General features: G+C 47.6%; 1 protein-coding gene across 2 annotated transcripts in view; it reads left to right on the forward strand.

Annotated features, from left to right (window-relative positions):
* Window positions 1–22,989, forward strand: part of LRRTM4 (leucine rich repeat transmembrane neuronal 4) — a 685,760-nt gene extending 662,771 nt beyond the window's left edge. The window contains exon 3 of one of the 2 annotated variants that reach the window (XM_029065787.2): window positions 22,707–22,989. In XM_029065787.2, the coding sequence (XP_028921620.1) occupies window positions 22,707–22,931 (225 nt within the window). In that variant the 3' untranslated portion in view covers window positions 22,932–22,989. The remainder of the gene's footprint in view (window positions 1–22,706) is intronic. The other variant, XM_029065789.2, reaches the window with a different exon arrangement.
* The last annotated feature ends 811 nt before the right edge of the window (window positions 22,990–23,800 follow it).

Genomic DNA, 23,800 nt, shown 5'->3' on the forward strand with positions numbered 1-23,800 from the left:
TCAGTTCCCTCATCTGTAAAATGGGGATGAAGACTGTGAGCCTCACGTGGGACGACCTGATTCCCCTGTATCTCCCCCGGCGCTTTTAGAACAGTGCTCTGCACATAGTAAGCGCTTAACAAATACCAACATTATTATAATTATCATTATCAGTCCAGCCATGACCCCCAGCCGGCTCGGTGACTTTCCATAATGATAACAATTAGTAATAATAAAAAGTAAGGTGTTTATTGAGCACTTATTATGTGCCAAGCACTGCCCTGGGGTAGATAGAAGGTAATCAGGTCGTCCCACATGGGACTCACAGTCGTAATTCCCATTTTCCAGATGAGGTCACTGAGGCACAGAGAGGTTAAGTGGCTTATCCAAGGTCACAAAGCAGACGAGTGGCGAAGTTGGGATTAGAACCCACATCCTCTGCCTCCCATGCTCTTGCCACTAAGACACGCTGCTCCCCCGTGAGTGGCTTAACTGTCTTGGGCCTCTGTTTCCTCATCTGTAAAATGGATTAGAGTTCATTGCGGGCAGGAAATGTGTCTTTTTATTGTTTATTGCTCTGCACACAGTAAGCGCTCGATAGACACTATTGAACGAATGAATGAATCTGTAAAATGGAGCTAAAATGTGGGGGGGTTTATTGTAGTTGTTAAGCAGTTACTATTTGCCAGTGTGAGTCTATTGTTGGGCAGGGATTATCTCCGATTAGACTGTAAACCCGTCACTGGGCGGGGACTGTCTCTATCTGTGGCCGATTTGTACATTCCAAGTGCTTAGTACAGTGCTCTGCACATAGTAAGCGCTCAATAAATACTGTTGATTGAATCTCTGTTGCCGAATTATTCTACACATAGTAAGCACCCAATAAATACGATGGAATGAATAAATGACTGCTGCACTAAGCGCTGGGGTGGGTACAAACTAATCCATCAGTCAATCATTCAATCATACTTATTGAGTGCTTACTCTGTATAGACCACTGTACTGAGCACTTGGGAGAGAACAATAGATCACAGACTTCATAGGCGTATTTGTTAAGTGTTTACTATAGGTCAGAGACTGTATGAAGCGCTGGGGTGAATCCCAGCAAATTGAGTTGGACACAGTCCCTTTTCCACACGGGGCTCACGTTCTTAATCCTTGTTGTACAAATGAGGTAACTGAGGCACAGAACAGTTAAGTGATGTTCCCTAGGTCACACAGCAGACAAGGTGCGGAGGCAAGATTAGGACCCGCGTCTTTCTGACTACCTGTTAGAGCGTAAGCTCCTGATGGTTGAAGAAGGCGTCTCTTATTTTATCTGTTCACCCCCAGCATTAATTATGTTGGCATTTGTTAAGCGCTTACTATGTGCAGAGCACTGTTCTAAGCACTGGGGTAGATACAGGGTAATCAGGTCGTCCCCCGTGAGGCTCCCAGTTAATCCCCATTTTACAGATGAGGTAACAGAGGCACGGAGAAGTGAAGTGACTTGCCCACGGTCACCCAGCTGACAAGTGGCAGAGCCGGGATTCGAACTCATGACCTCTGACTCCCAAGCTCATGCGCTTTCCACTGAGCCACGCTGCTTCTCTAAGCATCTAGGAAAGCATATCACACCAAGTGAGCACACAGTGAAAGGATCTTCTAAAACTACTTTGCAGTTGTCTCATAGCACTTATGTATCGGGAAGCAGCGTGGCTCAGTGGAGAGAGCCCGGGCCTGGGTGTCAGAGGTCATGAGTTCGACTCCCGGCTCTGCTACTTGGCAGCTGCGTGACTGTGGGCAAGTCACTTCACTTCTCTGTGCCTCACTTCCCTCATCGGTCAAATGGGGATTAACTGGGAGCCTCACGTGGGACAACCTGATAACCCTGTATGCACCCCAGCACTTAGAACAGTACTCTGCACGTAGTAAGCGCTTAATAAATACCAATATGATTATTATATCTGTAATTTTATTTATTCGTATTCCTGTTTGTTTATTAGTACCGATGTCTGTCTCCCCTCCTCAACACTGTGAGCTCACTGTGGGCGGGGATTATCACAGCTTATTGTTGTACTGAACTTTCCCAAGCGCTTAGTACAGCGCTCCGCACAGAGATAGCTCTCAATAAGTACGTAATGAATACGATTGAATGAATGAATATTCTAGGCGGTCCCTAGCGTCGGTGATGGTCACCCTTGAGTGTGTGTGCGGCTGGAAAAAAACGATGTGGGACCCACGGTGTGACTGCGGGGGCACACGAAAGGTTGTCTCTTGCGTAGTTGTGCTTAGCGTTTTTAGTACCTGGTGTTGTTTTCTCCTTTACCGCCTTATTTCTCATTTCTTCTGCCGACTCTTGCTTGAATGGACTTATTCCTTGCTTGAGAGCTGCATCTGCTGCTCCTTCAACCTTACTGGTCTGCTACTAATAACCCGAATGATAATGGCGATGATATTAGTTAAGCACTTACCATGTGCCGAGCGATGTTTTAAGCACTGGGATAGATACCCAGGTAATCAGGTTGGACATAGTCCCTGTCCCACATGGGGCTCACAGTATTCAGAGAAGCAGCGTGGTTCAGTGGAAAGAGCACGGGCTTGGGAGCCAGAGGTCATGGGTTCTAATCCCCGCTCTGCTACTTGTCAGCTGTGTGACTTGGAGCAGGTCCCTTCACTTCTCCGCGCCTCAGTAACCTCATCTGGAAAATGGGGATTAAGACTGTGAGCCCCACGTGGGACAACCTGATCACCTGCATCTACCCCGGTGCTCAGAACAGTGCTTGGCACATACTAAGTGCTTAACAAATACCATTATTATCATTATTGTTCTTTTACAAATAAGGTAACTGGGGCCTAGAGAAGTGAAGTGACTTGCTCAAGGTCACACAGCAGACATGTGGCAGAGATGGGGTTAGAAACCATGACCCATTAGATCCTCTTAGAACAAATACCACCTAAATATTATTAATAGCCATAAGAAATATCTGAATACGCTCACAAGAGTCAATGGGACCTTCAGACTCATCTCCCTCCTGGAACAAACTTTGTCCCTCCTTCACATCTTCCAGACCCGAGCTCTCTCCACCCCCCACCTCTGAAACCACCACTCCTCCAGAAGGCCTTCCCTTCTCAATTTCTGCTCTCCCCAGTTCATATCCCCCTTACTGCCACTTTAAGACTTTATTATGGTATTTGTTAAGAATAACTACGTGCCAGGCACTACTCTGACCGTGGGAGTAGATACAAGCTAATCCGGTCGGACACAGTCCCCGTCCCACCCGGGACCCACAGTCTTAATCCCCATTTTCCAGATGAGGTAACTGAGGCCCAGAGAAGTACAGTAACTTGCCCAAGGACACACAGCAGACAGGCGGTGGAGCTGGGATTAGAACCCGGGTCCTTCTGACTCCCAAGTCGGTGATCTGTCCACTTGGCCGTAAACAAGGCATATAAAGGGAACGTGTCTGTTTATTGTTGTGTTGTTCTCTCCCAAGCGCTTAGTACAGTGCTCTGCACACAGTAAGCGCTCAACAAATATGATCGAATGAATGAATAGAGGGGGAAACAGACAATAAAACGAATTACAGATGGGCAAGGAAATGGCAGAGTGTAAAGATACGGACATGAATACTGTGGGGCTGAGGGTGGGGTCAACGTCAGCTGCTGAAAGGTTACAGATCCAAGTACAGAGGTGATGAAGTGAGGAGAGGGAGGAGGGGAAATGAAAATTTAGCCAGGGAAGGCCTCTTGGAGGAGAAGTGATTTTTAGCAGAGTTTGGAAGGTTTGGGGAGAGTGGCAGTTCTCTTAGATGAAGGGGAATGGGGTTCCAAACCAGAGGGAAAACAGGAGTGAGAGACGGTGGCAAGGAGCCCAGATTGAGATATAGTGAATAAGTTGGCAGACACGTTTACAGTAGGAAACACTGAGGTAAGGTAGCAGAGGATGAGCTGATGGAGACCTTTGAGGTGGGTGGGAAGGATTTTCTGATTGATAGGTGGGTGGACAACCAATGGAGGTTCTCGAGGAGTAGGGAGAGGAGGACTGAACTTTTTTTAGATAAATGATCCAAGCAGCAGACTGAAGTCTGGACTGGAGTTGGAAGAGATGGGAGGCAGGGAGGTCGGCAAGGTGGCCGATACAGTAACCGAGGCTGGATAGGATACGTGCAGCGTGGCTCAGCGGAAAGAGCACGGGCTTTGGAGTCAGGGCTCATGAGTTCGAATCCCAGCTCTGCCACTTGTCGGCTGGGTGACCGTGGGCGAGTCACTTCACTTCTCTGTGCCTCAGTTCCCTCATCTGGAAAATGGGGATTAAGACCGTGAGCCCCACGTGGGACGACGTGATTCCCCTGTGTCTACCCCAGCGCTTAGAACGGTGCTCTGCACATAGTAAGCGCTTAGCAAATACCAACATTATTATTATTATAAGTGCTTGGATAAGGCAGGTAACAGTTTGGAAGGAGAGGAAAGGGTAGAGTTTAGGTATGTGTTTAAGGGTGAACTGACAAGATATGATGACACTGAATATGTGGGGTGAATGAGACAGATTAGCGCAAGGTAATGTCAAGGTGACGGACTCGTGAAACAGGGACAATAGTAGTGTTATCTACAGTGATGGGAAAGACAAGGAGAGGACAAGTTTTCTATGTCCTCAGTTCCTCTTTTCCAATTCCAAACCATGTCACTCTCATACTTGGATTTTTTTTACTTTTCATTCGCCTCTCCATCAGCCCCTAAATACTACTACTAATAATAATGTTGATATTTGTGAAGCGTTTACTATGTGCAGAGCACTGTTCTAAGCGCTGGGGGAGATACAGGGTAATCAGCTTGTCCCATGTGAGGCTCACAGTCTTAATCCCTATTTTACAGATGAGGTCACTGAGGCAGAGAGGTTAAGTGACTTGCCCACAGTCACACAGCTGACAAGTGGCAGAGCTGGAATTCGAACCCATGACCTCTGACTCCCAAGCCCGTGCTCTTTCCACTGAGCCAGGCTACTAACAGCCACAACCATAAATGATCAATTTTTATTAATGTCTGTCTCCCCCTCTGGACTGTAAGCTCACCGTGGACAGGGAATGTGTCTACTAATAATGTTAGTATTTGTTAAGCGCTTACTATGTGCCGAGCACTGTTCTAAGCGCTGGGGTAGACATAGGGGAATCAGGTTGTCCCACGTGGGGCTCACAGTCTTAATCCCCATTTTACAGATGAGGGAACTGAGGCACAGAGAAGTTAAGTGACTCGCCCACGGTCACACAGCCGACAAGTGGCAGAGCTGGGATTCGAACTCATGAGCCCTGACTCCAAAGCCCGTGCTCTTTCCACTGAGCCACGCTGCTTCTCCATTGCTAAGTCTACTAAGTCCATTGCTTTCAATTTTCCCAAGAGTTTAGCCCAGGGCTCTGCACACAGTAAGCATTCAATGAATATAATTGATTGACTGTTGGATTGATTGATGAAAATGGGAGTTCTGTTTTGAGCATGTTAATTTTGAGGTGTTAGAAGAATGTCCAAGTAGAGATGATAATAATAATAATGATGATGGCATTTGTTAAGCGCCTACCAAGTTTCAAGCACTGTTCTAAGCGCTGGGGTAGATTCAACGTAAGCAGCGTGTCCCAGGTGGTGCTCACAGGCTTCAACCTCATTCAAAAAATGAGGGGACTGAGGCACATAGAAGTTAAGTGACTTGCCCAAAGTCACCCAGCTGACAAGTGGCAGAGGCGAATTAGAACCCACGACCTCTGACTCCCAGGCCGGGGCTTGGGGTGGCCTAAAGACAAGAGGAAATGCAAAATTATAGAGAGGAGAGCGGTGAGGACTGGAGAGGTAGATTTGGCAATTATCCCCGTAAAGTTTTCTGGGAGAAAGCCGTGTTCCATAGTGTCGAAGGCAGTGGAGAGGATGAGAATTATTAGGATGGGACAGATGCCACTGGATTTGGCCAAAAGGAGATCATTGGTGACCTCTGAGATGACAGTTTTGATTGAGTGAAGGGGGAGGAAGCCAGATAAGAGGGGGTCAAGGAGAAAATCGGAGGAGAGGAAGTGCAGCGGGGGGGTACAGAGCCCGCTCAAGGAGTTTGGAGATGAATGGGAGGAGGCAGATGGGGTGATAACTGAAGGGACCCATGGGGTCAAGAGAGGATTATTTTTTTTTTAGGATGGAGAGACATGGGCAGATTTGCGACCATGTGGAGAAGGACCCATTGGAGATATAATAATAATAATGTTGGTATTTGTTAAGCACTCAGTATGTGCAGAGCACTGTTCTAAGCCCCGGGGGAGATACAGGGGAATCAGGTTGTCCCGCGTGAGGCTCACAGTTGATCCCCATTTTACAGATGAGAGAACTGAGGCCCAGAGAAGTTAAGTGACTCGCCCATAGTCACACAGCTGACAAGTGGCAGAGCTGGGAGTCGAACCCGTGACCTCTGACTCCGAAGCCCAGGCTCTTTCCATAAGCCACGTTGCTTCCCCGATTTGAATTTGATTTGAATCTGTGTCCTGGGGCACATGATATTCACCCTACACTCAGCTCCACAGTACTTTTGTACATATCCCCAATGTATTAATTCATATTAATCAATCAATGTTATATTTATTAATAATTATAGTGACGTTATTTATTAAGCACTTAGGGCCAAGCACGGTTCTAAGTGCCGGGGTAGATACAAGGTAATGCGGTTGTCCCACTTGGGGCTCATAGTCTTAATCCCCATTTTACAGATGAGGTAACTAAGGCGCAGAGAGGTGAAGTGACTTACCCAAAGTCACCGAGCTGATAAGAGACGGAGCTGGGATTAGAACCCACGACCTCTGGCTCCCAAGCCCGTGCTCTTTCCATTAATCCACGTCGCTGCTTCTTTATTGAGCACCTACCGTGTACCGAATACTATACCGAGGACTCGGAAGAGTAGACTATAGTAACAGACGCATTCCCTGCCCACAGAGAGTGTACAGTCTAGAGGGGGAGATAGACATTAATATAAATAAATTATGGCTATGTACATAAGCGCTGTAGGGCCGAGAGTGGGGAGGAGTGAATAAACGGAGCAAATCAAGGTGATGGAGAAATAATGATAATAAGTGGGAGAAGAGGAAAGGTGGAGCTAAGGGAAGACCTCTTGGAGGAAAACTGCCTTCAATAAGACTTCGAAGACGGGGAAAGTAATTGTCGGGGACGGTTCAAAGTCATTTTTAAACCACGCCGAGAGGCAGCGTGGCTCAGTGGAAAGAGCACGGGCTTGGGAGTCAGAGGTCATGGGTTCGAAAGCCGGCTCCGCCGCTTGTCAGCTGTGTGACCTTGGGCAAGTCGCTTCACTTCTCTGTGTCTCAGTTCCCTCATCTGTAGAATGGGGAAAGTCTGTGAGCCTTATGTGGGACAACCTGACTGCCTTGTATCTACCCCAGCGCTTAGAACAGTGCTTGGTACATAGTAAGCGCTTAACAAATACCACCATTATTATTAAACAGGGAATGTACAGTGCTCTGCATACAGGATGTGCTCAGTCAATACTATCGATTGAGTTAGAGGTCGAAGATGGTGGTCAGGGAGGGAAGGGGGCAGGGGGCAAACGTTGTGCTAAAGGAGAGGTCTGAGAAGCAGGTGGAGGGCGTGGATTTTTAGAGGAGGTTGGAGATCTCCTCCTGAGATGCCGCTGAGAAAGACAGAAGAGTCGAAAGGGAAGAAGATACAAGAAATCAAGGTCAGACGCCAATCCCTGTCCCCCACAGGGCTTACAATCTAAAGTGGGGGAAGAACAGCTGCTGACTGACCCTTTCACAGACGCTCTTTGTTTCTCTGTTTACGCGGTTTTATTTTGTTCCATTTAAGAATCCCGGCAAAGAAGTGTGGCATGTTTTTTAAGTATCGGGCTTTTGGGTTATGTATATGACTCTATGTATATAACTCTCTGTATATGAAATTTTCCTTTGCCAAAAGCGCAGGGGAAAATGGTTAATTAGTTCCATCCCAGCGATCCAGCTTGGATGACTTTAAAAAAAGAAATAGGTTGTGGGAAGGAGTAGCCGTTGGAGCTATCTAGCTGAATGAACATTTATAGGTACTTTGCCATCAAGTTAAAGCAAATTGACAAGTAAGTACCTATTTTAGAAACATCTGCATAATTGTAATTGCTAAACTTATCCGACTGGATTGCATTTAACTTTATACAAAGGAACTAAACATATATAACAACTAGATATCATCTAAAAAGATGATGATCAAGTCAGTCGATAGACGATATTCATTTTTTACGGTATTTGTTAAGTGCTAACTGGGTGTCAAACACCATCCTGAGGGGTGGGGTAGCTGCAGGTTAATGAGGCTGAACGCAGTCCCTGTCCTGTATCGGACCCTCAGTTTAAGAGAACTGAGGCCCAGAGAGGTTGCGACTCGCTCAAGGTCACACGGCAAGCTTTTAGCGGAGCTGGGAATAGGTCCCCTGACTCCCGGGCCCGTGCTCTTTCCGCTAAACCTTGCTGCTTTTCATTGAGCAATTACTGGGTCTCGAACACTGCACTAAAAACAGGAAAAAGTTCCATCCGGTGGAGTTGTTAGACAATGTCCTGGCCTCAGGGAGCTTACAATTCATAGGGGGAAAGAGGCATTAAAATGAAAAACAGATGGGGGAGATAGTAGAGTGGAAAGATATGGACATAAGTGTTCGGGGCCCGGGGCGGGTCTTAAAGTGCCTGAGGGATACACAGTAAAGTCCACAGGAAATGACGGAGAGGAAGGTTGCTAGACGACATGAGGGGTTAGTTGCAGAAGGCCTCTTGCAGATGTGCGTTTAGGAGGGTTCATTCATTCAATGGTGTTTATTGAGCGCTTACTATGTGCAGAGCACTGTACTAAGCGCTTGGAATGGACATAGTAACCGCTTCCCAAATACCAACATTATTATTATTATTATTCATTCATTCGTATTTATTGAGTCACTTACTGTGTGCAGAGCACCGTACTAAACACTTGGAAAACTCAGCAACAAACAGAGACGATCCCTACTCAACAACGGGCTTACAGTCTGGAAGGAGGAAGACAGACACATGTATGAGGAGCACTGTACTGAACGCCAGCTGAATGTGGAGCTCTCTACTGGGGGTCTAATGGTGAGGAACACCATAATGAGAGCCAATTGTGTTCTGTTCTGATCACGTCCTGGATGTAGAATGCTAGGTTCCTTGCCTGTTGTGGCTGAAGTATCGTGCATAGCATTTTGTCATACAGTGAGAGTAGAATTCATTCATTCAAACGTATTTATTGAGCGCTGACTGTGTGCAGAGCACTGTGCTAAGTGCTTGGAAAGTACAATTCGAGAACAGACGGAGACGATCCCTGCCCACATCGGGCTCACAGTCTAGAAGGGGGGGGGGGACAGACCACAAAACAAAACTAGTAGGCAGGCATCAATAGCATCAAAAGAGATAAATAGAACCATGGGTAAATGCACCTCATTAATAAAATAAATAGAGCGATAAATACGTACAAATATATGCAGGTGTTGTGAGGAGGAGAAGGGGGTAGAGCAGAGGGAGGCAGTAGGGGGAATGGGGAAGGGAGGAGGAGCAGAGGGAAAGGGAGGGCTCAATCTGGGAAGGCCTCCCGGAGGAGGTGAGCTCTCAGTCCCCGTCCTCATGGAGCTCACTACTGTTTGCAAGATAAAAGGAAGCTATTTTACTGCTTATGAATTTTAAAGTATCTGCTTCCATTAGAGATGGACCAGATCACGAGAAGCAGGGTCCCCAAGTGGATCGGTCTGGGAGTCAGAAGGACCTGGGTTCTAATCCCAGCTCCTCCGCTTGTCTGCTGTGTGGCTGTGGGCAAGTAACTTCACTTCTCTGTGTCAGTGGGGACTTAGACTGTGAACCCCAGGTGGGACGTAGACCGTATCCAGTCCGATTTGCTCGTATCTACCCCAAGGCTTAGTACAGTGCCTGACACACAGTGAGATCTTCACAAATACCACAGTTATTATTGTTACTATTATTATTACTAAAAATAATTAATCGATGGGATTTACTGAGCACTTGCCGTGTGCAGAGCACTGAATCATTTGATGGCATTTATTTAGCACTCATTACGTACAGAGCACTGTCCTAAGCACTTGGGAGAGTAAAATACTAAAGAGTAGGTAGATGATACCATAGCATTGCGACAATAATTTTAAAGGCCACTTATAAAATTTAGAATTTGAAATGTAAAAAATGAATAGTAGTTAATGATAATACATAATAATAATGTTGGTATTTGTTAAGCGCTCACTATATGCCAAGCACGGTTCAAAGCGCTGGGGGGATACAAGGTAATCAGGTTGTCCCACATGGGGCTCACAGTCTTAATCCCCATTTTCCAGACGAGGGAACTGAGACATAGAGAAGTTAAGTGGCTTGCCCAAGTAAAGTGGCTTGCACTAGTTAAGCGCTTACTATATGCCAAGCACTGTTCTAAGCGGTGGAGTAGATATCATTTAACCAGTTGGACATAGTCCCCGTCCAAAATGGTGCTCGCACTCTTAATCCCCATTTTACAGATGAGGGAACTGAGCCCCAGAGAAATTAAGTGACTTGCCCAAGGTCACAGAGCAGACATGTGGCAGAGTTGGGATTAGAACCCAGGTCCTTCTGACTCCTAAACTCGTGCTCTTATCCACTAAGCCACGCTGCATCTCTAAATACTCTTCCAAGTGCTTAATTTGGTGCTCTGAACACAGTGAGCACTCAATAAATGTCATTGATTGATTGAAAGCTAAGCCATTTCTCAAAGGTACAGAGCAATTAATGCCTGTTTACTTGTTTTGATATATCTATATCTGTATTTCCATTTATTTATATTGATACCATTGATGCCCACTTACTTGCTTTGATGTCCATCTCCCCACTTCTAGAGTGTGAGCCCGTTGTGGGCAGGAATTGTCTCTCTTTGTTCCCGAACCGTACATTCCAAGCACATAGTACAGTGCTCTGCACCCAGTAAGCGCTTAATAAATACAACTAACTGAATGGATGAACAATAATAATGATTCTAATAATATTTATTATTTACAGTCAAGAACTAAATTATAATAATAATAGCGACTATTATTATCATTATCACGGTGAATTGCTTACTTAGCACTGTATTAAGCACTAAGGTTGGACACATTCCATGTCCAAATGGGGCTCACAGTTTAAGTAGGAACGAGTAGGTTTTAATCCCTAATTAACAGATGAGGAAATTGAGGCACAAAGAAGCGAAGTGATTTGCCCAAAGGCACAAAGAGGACAAGTGGCAGAATTGCGATTAGAATCCAAGTCCTCTGACTCCCAGGGCCTTGCTCGGCCCCTTAGGCCCTGCGGCTTCTCAGTATAACGTATCGTGGTTATTTGCCGGACACTTCCCAGCCTTGTCTAACACTGCTCTTCTCTGGAAGTTCTTGAGGAGTAGGGAGGTGTGGAATAAATTTTTTATTATAAAAATGATCTGCACAGCAGAGTGAAGTATGGACTGGAGTGGGGAGAGACAGGAGGCAGTGAGGAGGCTGATGGAGGGGTCAAGACGAAATAAGTTCTCGGATTACTACAGTAGCAATTTGGATAGAGAAGAAAGGACAGATTTTAGGGATTCTGTGAAGAAAGAACCATTATAATTGGCTTACTAATTGAATACGTGGGTTAAATGAGAGAGAGGAGTGGAGGATAAGGCCAAGATCCAAGGCTTGTGAGACAGGAAGGCTAGTGGTGTTGTCCATGGTAGTGGGAAAGACATGGTGGGGGGGTGGGGGGCAGGGTCTGAGTGGGAAGATGAGGTGCTCTGTTTGGGACGTCGTCCGTTTGAGGTATGGGTGGGGCATGCAAGTAGAGACGTCCTGAAGGCAGGGGGGAAATGGGAGACTGGGGAGAAGGAGAGAGATCAGGGCTGGAGATGTATCGCATTTATTGAGTACTTAGTTTACAAAGAGCACTGTACTAAGCACTTGGGAGAGTGAAATATAACGATATAACACAGTTTCTCTGCATTCAACGAGGTCGTTGAAACCGTGGGAACGAATGAGTTCTCCAAGGGAGTGGGTATAGTTGGAGAATAGAAGGCGATGCAGGACTGAGACTTTTTTACGGTATTTGCTAAACACATACTCTGTGCCAAGCACTGTTCTAAGCACTGAAGTAGATACGAGATAATCAGGCCGGATACAGTCTGCCCTGTGGGGTTCGGGAGGGAGACGAGGTATCGAATCCCCATTTTGCGGTTCAGGAAACTGAAGCGCAGAGAAGTTGAGTGACTAGCCCAAGGCCACACGGCAGGCAAGGGGAGGGACTGGAATTAGAACCCAGGTCTTCTGGATCCCAGGCCTGGGTTCTTTCCACTAAGCCACACTGCTTCCCTTGAGAGCCTCTGACAGGGTGTGGGAGGCAGAGTAGGAGCTCACGAACAAGATTGAAAATGAGAGGCCAGAGAGATGAGGAGAACCAGGAGAAGACAGAGTCACTGAAGCTAAGCTGGGATAACGTTTCCAGGAGAAGGGGGTGGTCCACACTGTCCAAGGCAGCTGGGAGGTCGAGGAGGATTTGGATGAGGTGGAGGGTGTTTGGATTTGGCCAAAAGGGAAATCGAGGAGGATTTGGATGAAGTGGAGGGCGTTTGGATTTGGCAAAACGGGAATCACCGGTGACCTTTGAGAGGGCGGTTTCTGTGAAGTAAAGGGGGTGGAAACCAGATTGGAGGAGGTCAAAGAGAGAACTGAGAAATAGGGGCCGTGGGTGTAGACAGCTCACTCAAGGAGAACGCCAGGAAGGTGACGGGGCAACAAACGGACAGAGCCGTGGGGTCCGGGGAAGTTCTTTTTTAGGATATATCCAACACACAACCCAACACGTCCAACCCATCTGTTAATCATAATTAACGAATACCGTAATTATCATCATCATCAATCACTCAGTCAGTCATGCATTTTAAGCACATTCATTCATTCATTCAATCGCATTTATTGAGCACCTACTGCGTGCAGAGCACTGTACTAGGCACTTGGAAAGTACAATTCAGCAATAAAGAGAGACAATCCCTGTCCACAATAGGTTTACAGTCTAGAATTCTGTACTAAAAACTTGGGAGAGTATGTCATCACGGTGTAACGGACAAATGCCCTGGTCACGGTGAGCTCACATAGAGAAGCTATGTGTCCGAATGGAGAGAGCGTGGACCTGGAAATCAGAAGGACCTGTGTTAATAATGATACTAATGATATACATGATGGTATCAAGCACTTACTATGTGCCAGGCACTGTACTGAGAGCTTGGGTCGATACCCACAAATTGAGTTGCCCACAGTCTCTGTCCCACAGGGGACTCGCCATCTTAATCCCCCTTTTGCAGATGAGGGAACTGAGGCCCAGAGAAGTGAAGTGACTTGCCCAAGGTCACACAGCAGCCAGGTGGAGTAGCTGGGATTAGAACCCATACCTGATTCCCAGGCCCATGCTCTATCCCCGATCCCATGCTGCTTCTCTGCGTTCCAATCTGACTCCACCATTTGTCTCTGTGTGACCTTGGGTGAGTCACTTCGCTTCTGTGTGACTCAGTTCCCTCATCAATAAAATGGGAAAGAAGACTGAGATCCCCATGTGTTAAAGGGAGTGAGTCACTTCACTTCTCTGTGACTCAGTTCCCTCCTCAATAAAATGGGAAATAAGCCTGAGATCCCCATGTGTTACAGGGACTGTGTCCAACCTGATTTCCTTGAATCCATCCCAGCGCTTAGTACAGTGCTTGGCACAAAGTAAGCACTTAACAAATACCACAATTATTATCACAATTACCCCAGCGCTCAGTGTCTGGCACATAGTAAGCCTCTAACAAATACATATTTTTTTTTAAAAAAGGTGGAATCACTTAAATAAGCAAAATATTATAAAAAAGGACGATTCGCGGTGCCGGCCTACTCTTCAATCAAGGATTTTTTGAGCACCCACCGTGTTCAAATCACTGGACTAAGTGCTCAGGAGAGAATCACAGAATCTGTAAAAATGACCCCTAAAGGATCTTCCAATCTGGCAGGGGAGGCAAAAAATTAAGTGAATTACGGATGACAGGAATGAACACAGTACAAGACGTGTGCGTATCGTGTCGGCGGGGTTTTGAAGGTTCATATACTGAGGTGACAGAGCAGTGGCTACGGAGTGGTTGGTTGCTGTAAGGGGAGGACTTTAAAACTTGAGTAAATGCTCCTGCCTTCTTTTTTGGAATCTGGATCTTTCCCACTGGATAATAGTAATAATAATAATGTTGGTACTTGTTAAGCGCTTACTATGTGCAAATAATAATAATGTTGGTATTTTCTAAGCGCTTACTATGTGCCGAGCGCCGTTCTAAGCGCTGGGGGAGATACAGGGTAATCAGGTCGTCCCACGTGAGGCTCCCGGTTAATCCCCATTTTACAGATGACGTAACTGAGGCCCAGAGAAGTGAAGCGACTCGCCCACGGTCACACAGCTGACAAGCGGCAGAGCCGGGAGTCGAACCCGTGACCTCCGACTCCGAAGCCCAGGCTCTTTCCACTCTTTCTAACCGCCGGGGAGGATACAAGGTGATCCGGTTGTCCCACGTGGGGATCACAGTCTTCATCCCTCTTTTCCAGATGAGCTCACTGAGACCCAGAGAAGTGAAGTGACTTGCCCAAAGTCCCACAGCTGACAGGCGGCGGAGTCGGGATCAGAACCCATGACCTCTGACTTCACTGAGCCACGCTGCTTCTCTGGATAAGCAGGACCATCTACCTCTCCAGTGTCCACTTCACTCTCAAAGAGAAGCTCAGCCTTCCTAAATTTCACCTGTGAATCTTTTACGTAAAGCCGCCGGACGCAGGTTTAGGTACGTGCTTAGAGAGGCGGCGTGGCTCGGCGGAAAGAGCCCGGGCTTGGGAGTCAGAGGTCATGGGTTCGAATCCCGACTCTGCCCCTCGTCGGCTGGGTGACCGTGGGCAGGTCACTTCACTTCTCTGGGCCTCAGTTCCCTCATCTGGAAAATGGTGGCGAAGACTCACGTGGGACAACTTCATTCCCCTGTATCTCCCCCAGCGCCTAGAACCGCGCTCCGCCCGTAGTAAGCGCTGAACGAATACCAACGTTATTGTTACGTGTTCCCGGCAGCAGGATGTTTGCTTCAAGGATGCCGTCGTCGTAGCTCTGAAGTCCCTCTCGTTCGGCGACTCCATCTACGGAGGTGAAGACTTTGCGACTTAATACCGACTAATCCGTCCAGCCCATTAGCCCCAAACCTCCCTGAACGCTTAAAGTGCTGCGAATGTAATAAGCTTTCCGGTTAATAGAGTCAGGACTGACTTCAAAGAACGGAAAGCACCTAATTCATTAACTTAAGCAACCACGCGCAACACTTTATGTACAATACGCATCTCGAGGTAAGGCTGCTATCGAAAGGGTGTTTGTGCATTTCACTGGGCTACGGTTACTTTCGAAAAAACATTCCTCTTCTTTTTCATGTGTTACCTAATCGAGTCAATGAACGGGCACCCTTATCCCTGCTCCAGAGTGAACCAACCCTTTCCAGAAACTTCTAGAACGGGTAGTCATTTGAGTTTATTGAGCGCTTACTGTGTGCAGAGCACTGTACTAAGTGTTTGGGAGAGTACAGTATAATTGACACATTTCCTGCCCACAGTGAGAGGGGGAGAACACTTGTATTGGAGAAGCAGCGTGGCTCAGCGGAAAGAGCCCGGGCTTGGGAGTCAGAGGTCATGGGTTCGACCCCCGGCTCTGCCGCTTGTCAGCTGTGTGACCGTGGGCGGGTCGCTTCGCTTCTCTGGGCCTCAGGTCCCTCATCTGTAAAATGGGGATTAACTGGGAGCCTCACGTGGGACGACCTGATCACGTGCAGCGTGGCTCAGTGGAAAGAGCCGGGGCTTTGGAGTCAGAGGTCATGGGTTCGAATCTCAGCTCTGCCACTTGTCAGCTGGGTGACTGTGGGCAAGTCATTTAACTTCTCTGTGCCTCAGTGACCTCATCTGTAAAATGGGGATTAAGCCTGTGAGCCCCACGTGGGACAACCCGATTCCCCTGTGTCTACCCCAGCGCTTAGCTCGGTGCTCTGCCCATAGTAAGCGCTTAACAAACAAAATACCAACCCTGCCTCTACCCCAGCGCTTAGAACAGTGCTCTGCACATAGTAAGCGCTTAACAAATACCAACATTATTATTTAATCTACCAGTGGAAGCAGTTTCACCTAAAGGATGGGCCTGGGAGTCGGAAGAACCTGGGTTCTAATTCTGACCGCGCCACTCGTCTGCTGAGGGGCCTGGGGCAAGTCACTTCACCTTTCTACACCTTCGTCGCCTCATCCGCAAAATGGGGATCAGGACTGTGAACCCAAGAGAGACCGTGTCCTGCCCGATTAGCTTGTGTCTATCTCAGTGCTTAGAGCAGCGTCTGGTACGTAGTAAGCGCTTAAGCAGTACTATAAAAAAAGAAGTCCGGCCGTGATCTGGTTGAATTCCACTGTAGGCACTGCTCACCTTCAGTGAAACAGAGTGGATGGCTGTCATTCCGTATCCTGGATAGCGCGTTGTCTGATAAGACGGTCACTGGCTGCAATTTTCGTGTCTTTCCCTGTTGACCTCTTTCTGCGCGACCTTCCCTCTCCCCCTTCGCATCCGACAGACCCGAGGAGTTGCGACGTTTAAGACCCCTCGGACATCCTGTGTCCTTCAGAGGGACTTCCCTAATTCATCTTTCACTTACTTCCTCATCTTGTATCTCCCAGCAACCGCTAATCATGTTAGTATTTGTTAAGCGCTTACTATGTGCACTGCTCTAAGCGCTGGGGGAGATAGAGGGGAATCAGGTCGCCCCACGTGAGGCTCACAGTCGATCCCCATTTTATAGATGAGGTAATTGAGGCCCAGAGAAGTAAAGTGACTTGCCCACAGTCACGCAGCTGACAAGCCACGTAACTTCTCTGTGCCTCAGTTCCCTCCTCTGTAAAATGGGGATTAAGACCGTGAGCCCCACGTGGGACATCCTGACTCCCCTGCGTCTACCCCAGCGCTTAGAACAGTGCTCGGCACATAGTAAGCGCTTTACAAATACCAACGTTATTTTATTATTATTGAGTGGCAGAGCTGGGATTCGAACCCATGATCTCTGACTCCCAAGCCTGCTACTTTCTCCTGTACCCCCTAAGCACGCGAGACCCACAGCTTTTATAGCGTTCCAGGTTCGAACCCAGATCCTCTGACTCAGGCCCGTGCCCTTTCCACTAGGCCACGCCGCTTCTCTTGCAACTGAAAATGGACTCAGGAATGACGATGTGTCCTTTGTCAAGACTGATAATAGTTCATTCATTCAATCATATTTATTGAGCGCTTCCTGTGTGCGGAGCGCTGTAGTAAGCTCTTGGAAAGTACAATTCAGGAAGAAATAGAGACAATCCCGGCCCACAGTGGGCTCACGGCCTACAAGGGGGGAGACGGACAATAAAACAAAGTAAAACGAGTAGACGGGCATCATTAGCACCGTTATAAGCCTCAGCTCCCTCCAGCGGGTGAAGTGGTAGCGTGGGATTTTCCATGTCCTTTTTTGTTTTTTAAACAATGTTTGTTAAGCTGTCACTATGCGTCAAACACTGCTTGAAGCGCTGGGGTAGATACAAGGGAATAAGGTCGGGTAAAATAGGATAAAATGAATCCCCGTTTTACAGTTGGGGAAACTGAGGCACTTTTCGAGGCTAAATGACTTGTCCGAGGTAACATAGCCGGCAAGCGAAGAGCAGCACGGCGTAGTGGATAGAGCCCGAGCCTGGGAGTCAGGTGGTCTGGGTTCTAATCCCGGCTCTGCCACTCGTCCGCTGGGTGACCTCGGGCAAATCACTTCACTTCTCTGGGCTTCAGTTAGGTCATCTGGTAAATGGGGATTGAGACCGTGAGCCCCATGTGGGGCAGGGACTGTGTCCGACCCGATCTACCTGGCACATAGGTAAGTGCGTGGCTCAGCGGAACGAGGCCGGGCTCGGGAGTCAGAGGTCATGGGTTCAAATCCAGGCTCAACCACTTGTCAGCTGTGTGACTTTGGGCAAGTCACTTCGCTTCTCTGTGTCTCAGCTATCCCATCTGTAAAATGGGGATTAAGGCCGTGAGCCCCACGTGGGACAACCTGATCACCTCGGATCCTCCCCAGAGCTTAGGAAAGTGCTTTGCACATAGTAAGCACTTAACAAAAGCCATCTTAATTGTTATTATTAAATACCATAATCATTATTATTAAGAGGCAGAGGCAGGATTAAAACCCAGGTCCTCTGTCTCCCAGGCTCTGCTCTGACTTGATCCATTAGGCCGCGCTGTGATTAGAGAAGCAGCGTGGCTCAGCGGAAAGAGCCTGGACTTCGGAGTCAGGCGTCATGGGTTCGACTCCCGGGCTCTGCCACTCGTCAGCTGCGGGACTGTGGGCGAGTCACTTCACTTCTCTGGGCCTCAGTGACCTCATCTGGAAAATGGGGATTAACTGTGAGCCTCACGTGGGACGACCTGATCACCCTGTATCTCCCCCCAGCGCTTAGAACCGCTCCGCACATAGTAAGCGCTTAACAAATACCAACATTATTATTATTGTTATTAAAGCGAGAGGCTGAGACTTCTGAAAACACCCTTATGGGTCAGGTATTAGGAAAGGAAGATCTGAATGATCTGACAATGAGCTGAAGTATACGGAAGAAAGAGAGGCCATTTATGCACGGTATTATGATTTGAGGTCTATCAACTAGCTGTAGCTATCGAACGCTTCCTGTGTGCAAGAACACCGTACGAAGCATTTGGGAGAATTCAGTAGACGTAGTAGTCACCACCCTGTCCTCAGTGGAGCTTAGAATTTCCTGTGTTCGGAGCACTGGACTGAGCGTTTGGGAGTGTACAGTGGAGTTAGTAGACAAGAACCTGGCCTCCAAAGGATTGCATTCTACTGTGTGCAGAACACTGTGTTCAGTTTTTGGGAGGATACAAGGCAGGTAGTGGACACAGTCCCTCCTCTAAAGGAGGGTTCTAGAGGTGGGCGGAGACACTACAATAAATGACAGCTAGGAAGAAGTAACGGAGTATAAAGAAATATTTAGAAGGGCTGAAGAGCAACAGAGTCCTCTAGCTGAGGGCATTTCGAGCTGTCGTCCACCTAATCAATCAATCAGCGGTGTTTATTGAAGGCTCGCCCTGTGCGGAGAACTGAACGAAGTGTGCTCGGAAGGGTACAGCACAACGGAGTTACTAGACGAGATCCCTGCGGTGAATTTATAGTCTAGAGGGTCTGTAATCTAAACTGAATCTGTGTGGTCTAGTGGAAAGAGCTCAGGCCTGGGAGTCAGAGGACCTGGGTTCTAATCCCGGCTCTGCCACTCGTCTGCTGTGGGGCTCCACTCAGTCATTCATTCATTCAAGAGTATCTATTGAGCGCTTACTATGGGCAGAGCACTGTACTAAGCGCTTGGAATGGACAAATCGGTAGCAGATAGAGAAAGTCCCTGCCCTTTGACGGGCTTAAAGTCTAATCAGGGGAGACTTGCTCCAGGCAAGTCACTGACCCTCTCTGGGCCCCAGTTTCCTCATCTGTAAAATGGAGATGCGATACTTGTTCTCCCTCCTATTTAGAACGTGAACCTCAGTTGGGACAGGGACTTTATCTGGTTCAAATGCCTCGGATCTACCCCAGCGCATCATACGCACTTAACGAACGCCACGACTAAAGCACGTAGCGCTTGCCGATAAGAAACCAAGCCAATGGAAAGAATTCATTGATTTTAGACTCTTGGCTGTGACTGGCTGGTCTTTTTTTAAAGAAACCATTTCATCGTTCCCAAAGAATCTTCTTTTTTTCTTCTGGACCGCCCACATTAGCCATAAGTAATTTGCAGTCTCCGATGAAGTCGGTAAGCAGTGGAGCGTGAAGCAATCCCGTTTGTAACTTGCATTATTGTCAGCTAAAGGGCGAACCTGATCGGAGAGTTGATGGAACAGGGGGCTAATTTGGAAAAGAACTGAAAACCGGTTGACAAGAAAACCACATTAAATGGCACTTAGGGATATTGCGATGGTTTTAATCCTTTTTACTCTGTCTACAGGGGAGGAAAGGATGACACTCTCAGGGTTCTAGATGGTTAATGTTGTGTACATTATTACTCTAAAGTCCGAGACCTCTCGGCTTAAGCTCCCCTGAGCCCGAAAATCCAATCGCTTACATCGTCCCTGAAAGGGAAGCCTTAAAGACCAATTGCGTAAACAATCTTAGTTTTCCCATCGAAGCAGCTTTGCCAGACTTTTGAGTTCTGGACATTTAGTCACCGTGACTTTGGACTGATTTCTGTCGAAGAATTCCTCAAAAATAATTCCAGAACACAAAACCAAACTCGCTCTATCCCAGCAGAAGAGGAGCTTGCCCTTGAGTGCTTAGTACAGTGTCCTAAGCACTTGGGGGAGCACAGTACAGTGGAGCTGGAAGACACATTCCCTGTCCACAAGGAGACTGAACAAGTGAACGCTTCAAAGCCTGTGTCGTACTCTCCCAAACGCTCAGTACAGTGCTCTGCACCAACTAAGGAAATGCCACTGTTTATTGTTGCATGGTACATTCCTAAGCGCATAGCACAGTGCTCTGCACACAGTCAGCGCTCAATGAAAGAGCACGGGCTTTGGAGTCAGAGGTCATGGGTTCGAATCCCGGCTCTGCCACTTGTCAGCTGTGTGACTGTGGGCAAGTCACTTCACTTCTCGGTGCCTCAGTTACCTCATCTGTAAAATGGGGATTAAGACTGTGAGCCCCACGGGGGACAACCCGATTCCCCTGTGTCTCCCCCAGCGCTTAGAACGGTGCTCGGCACATAGTAAGCGCTTAACAAATACCAACATCGAATACGATGACATGAATGAATGAATGAATGAATGAATGAAGTAACAGCTCCCTAAAAACCACTGATTGATGAATGCTTCCTGTGAGAAATATGGACATGAGCAAAAGCAAGTAATTGTAATTCTGTTGCCAAATTGTACTTTCCAAGCACATAGTACAGTGTTATGCCCACAGAAAGCGCTCAGTAAATGTGAATGGATGAATGCATGAATGAATGAATGAATGCATGCATGAATGACCAAAGACAGGTAACTGTAATAGGTTTTCTCCATTGAGATAAAAAAAAAAAATAGTATCTGGTAAGTGGACTGAGTTGATGGCTTCCAACCCAACATGAAAGTTAAGGATAGAGTCTGCATGCTTAGACTGTAAGCTCGTTGTGGGTAGGGAATTTAATGATAATGTTGGTATTTGTTAAGCGCTTATTATGTGCAGAGCGCTGTTCTAAGTGCTGAGATAGATACGGGATAATCAGATTGTCCCACATGAGGCTCACGGTCTTAATCTCCATTTTACAGATGAGGTAACTGAGGCACAGAGAAGTGAAGTGACTTGCCCACAGTCAGCTGACAAGTGACATGGGAAGCAGCGTGGCTCAGTGGAAAGAGCCCGGGCTTGGGAGTCAGAGGTCATGGGTTCGACTCCCGGCTCTGCCACTTGTCAGCTGGGTGACTGTGGGCGAGTCGCTTCACTTCTCTGTGCCTCAGTTACCTCATCTGTAAAATGGGGATTAACCGTGAGCCTCACGTGGGACGACCCGATTCCCCGGTATCTCCCCCAGCGCTTAGAACAGTGCTCGGCACATAGTAAGCGCTTAACAAATACCAACATTATCATCATTATTATTAAGTGGCAGAGAGGGGATTCGAACCCATGACCTCTGACTCCCAAGCCCGTGCTCTTTCCACTGAGCCACGCTGCTCTGTCTGTTTATTGTTGTAGTGTACTCTCCCAAGCGCTTAGGACAGGGCTCTGCACCAAGTAAGTTCTCCATAAATACCACTGATTATTGAATGCTTCCTAGGAGAAATAAGAAATTGACCAGAGGTTGGTGATTGTAATAGGTTTTCTCAATTGAGGTGAAAGAAAAAATGCATCTGGTATGTAGACTCTGAGTTGATGACTTCAAACCCAATACGAAAATATGTTACGCATAGAGGGATATTCCCATACGTTAGGGAAGCAGCGTGGCTCAGTGGAAGGAGCCCGAGCTTGGGAATCAGAGGTCATGGGTTCGACTCCCGGCTCTGCCACTTGTCAGCTGGGTGACTGTGGGCGAGTCGCTTCACTTCTCTGGGCTTCAGTTCCCTCATCTGTAAAATGGGGATTAACTGTGAGCCTCACGGGGGACGACCTGATGACCCTGTATCTCCCCCAGCGCTTAGAACACTGCTCGGCACATAATAAGCGCTTAACAAATACCAACATTATCATAGAGTCCGCATGCTTAGACTGTAAACTCACTGGGAGCAGGGAATTTGTCTATTGGTGTATCGTACTCTCCCAAGCGCTTAGGGCAGGGCTCTGCACCAAGTGAGGCCTCCATAAATACCGCTGATTGACGGATACCTCCGGTGAGAAATAAGAAAATGACCAAAAGCAGGTAATTGTAATAGGTTTTCTCAGTTGAGGGGAAGAAAAGAACAATATCGGATATGTGAACTCTGAATTGACGACTCAGAAGTCATAGAGTCTGCCTTGCGTAGACTGTAAACTCACCGTGGGCAGGGAATTTGTCCATTCCTCGTTGTGTTGTCGCGTTACAGAGTACGGGGCTCTGCACCAAGTAAGCGCCCCATAAATGCGACGGATAGAATGACCGAATGCTCCGGTTCACACTCTCTCTCCGCTTCTCCCCCCAGATCCCTCACCACATGAAGACGACTCTGCCGTTCTACAGCTACGACCAGCCCGTGCTGGGCTACTGCCAAGCCCACAAGCCCCTCCACGTCAATAAGGGATACGACACGGTGTCTCGGGAGCAGAGGGAGGCGAACCCCCTCAACCTCAGTCGAGACCACAGCTTCATCGCCACCATCGCCCGTTCGGCCGCTCCGGCCATTTACATCGAAAGAATACCCAACTAGACCTCAGGGCGCCTTGGCTTTGGGAACTCTGGGACAGACTTGCTCTGAAGAGAGAGAGATGGGGGGGGGGGGAGGGAGAGACGGGGGAGGATGAGGGGGAGGGGGAGAGAGGAAGGGGGTGAGGGAAATAGACAGAGAAGGAGTGGAGGGGGAAGAGGAGGAGAAAGGGGAGAGGGAGGAAGGGGGAGATGCGAGCAAGGAAGAGGGAGGGAGAGAGACGGAGAGAGGGGAAGAGATGGAGAAAGGGAGATGGGCAAAGGGAGGGGAGATGGGTAACGGTAGCGAGAGGGAATAGAAGAGATGGGTGAGGGGGCAAGAGAGAGCGAGAGGGTTGGGGAGGGAAAGGGAGAAAGAGGAAGATCTGGAAGGAAGCAAAAGTCGACCGCCGCTTTTCCCGTTGCACACGGCATGACACCAAGAGAAAGAAAAATCAAGATCGCGCAGAAGACAACTGTCGTTTAGTACGCCGACTACTGGACTTTCTTTGGCTTTAAAACTTAAGGGAACGAAACTCCCGAGTGTAAATAATCTGAAAGATGGTCAAGTTCTTATGAAAATAGATTTCAGTCTAGCTACGTAAAGGGAGGGGGTCTCAAGTCTCGTTTGTATATCTGATTTTTCTACACTGCACGGTTCCTGGCTCGGAGAGCCACAGGTGAAATAGGGGTGGGAATATGGGGAGGTTGGGGAAATTCAGTATACATGGTTTCTTTGTTACGTGTTTATTACTCTGGAAAGCTTTCTTTCGATTGATATTATTTTTCCTAGGAAAAACAAATGTCGCTTTTTCTTTTTAATCCACTGCTGATATTTCAAATTCCAAACAAGGGCATTAAGGGATGTGTTGAACCAAAAGGATATCGAAGCAG

Source organism: Ornithorhynchus anatinus, chromosome 5 (genome assembly GCF_004115215.2).
Source record: "Ornithorhynchus anatinus isolate Pmale09 chromosome 5, mOrnAna1.pri.v4, whole genome shotgun sequence".
In the NCBI taxonomy this organism is placed as follows: domain Eukaryota; kingdom Metazoa; phylum Chordata; class Mammalia; order Monotremata; family Ornithorhynchidae; genus Ornithorhynchus; species Ornithorhynchus anatinus.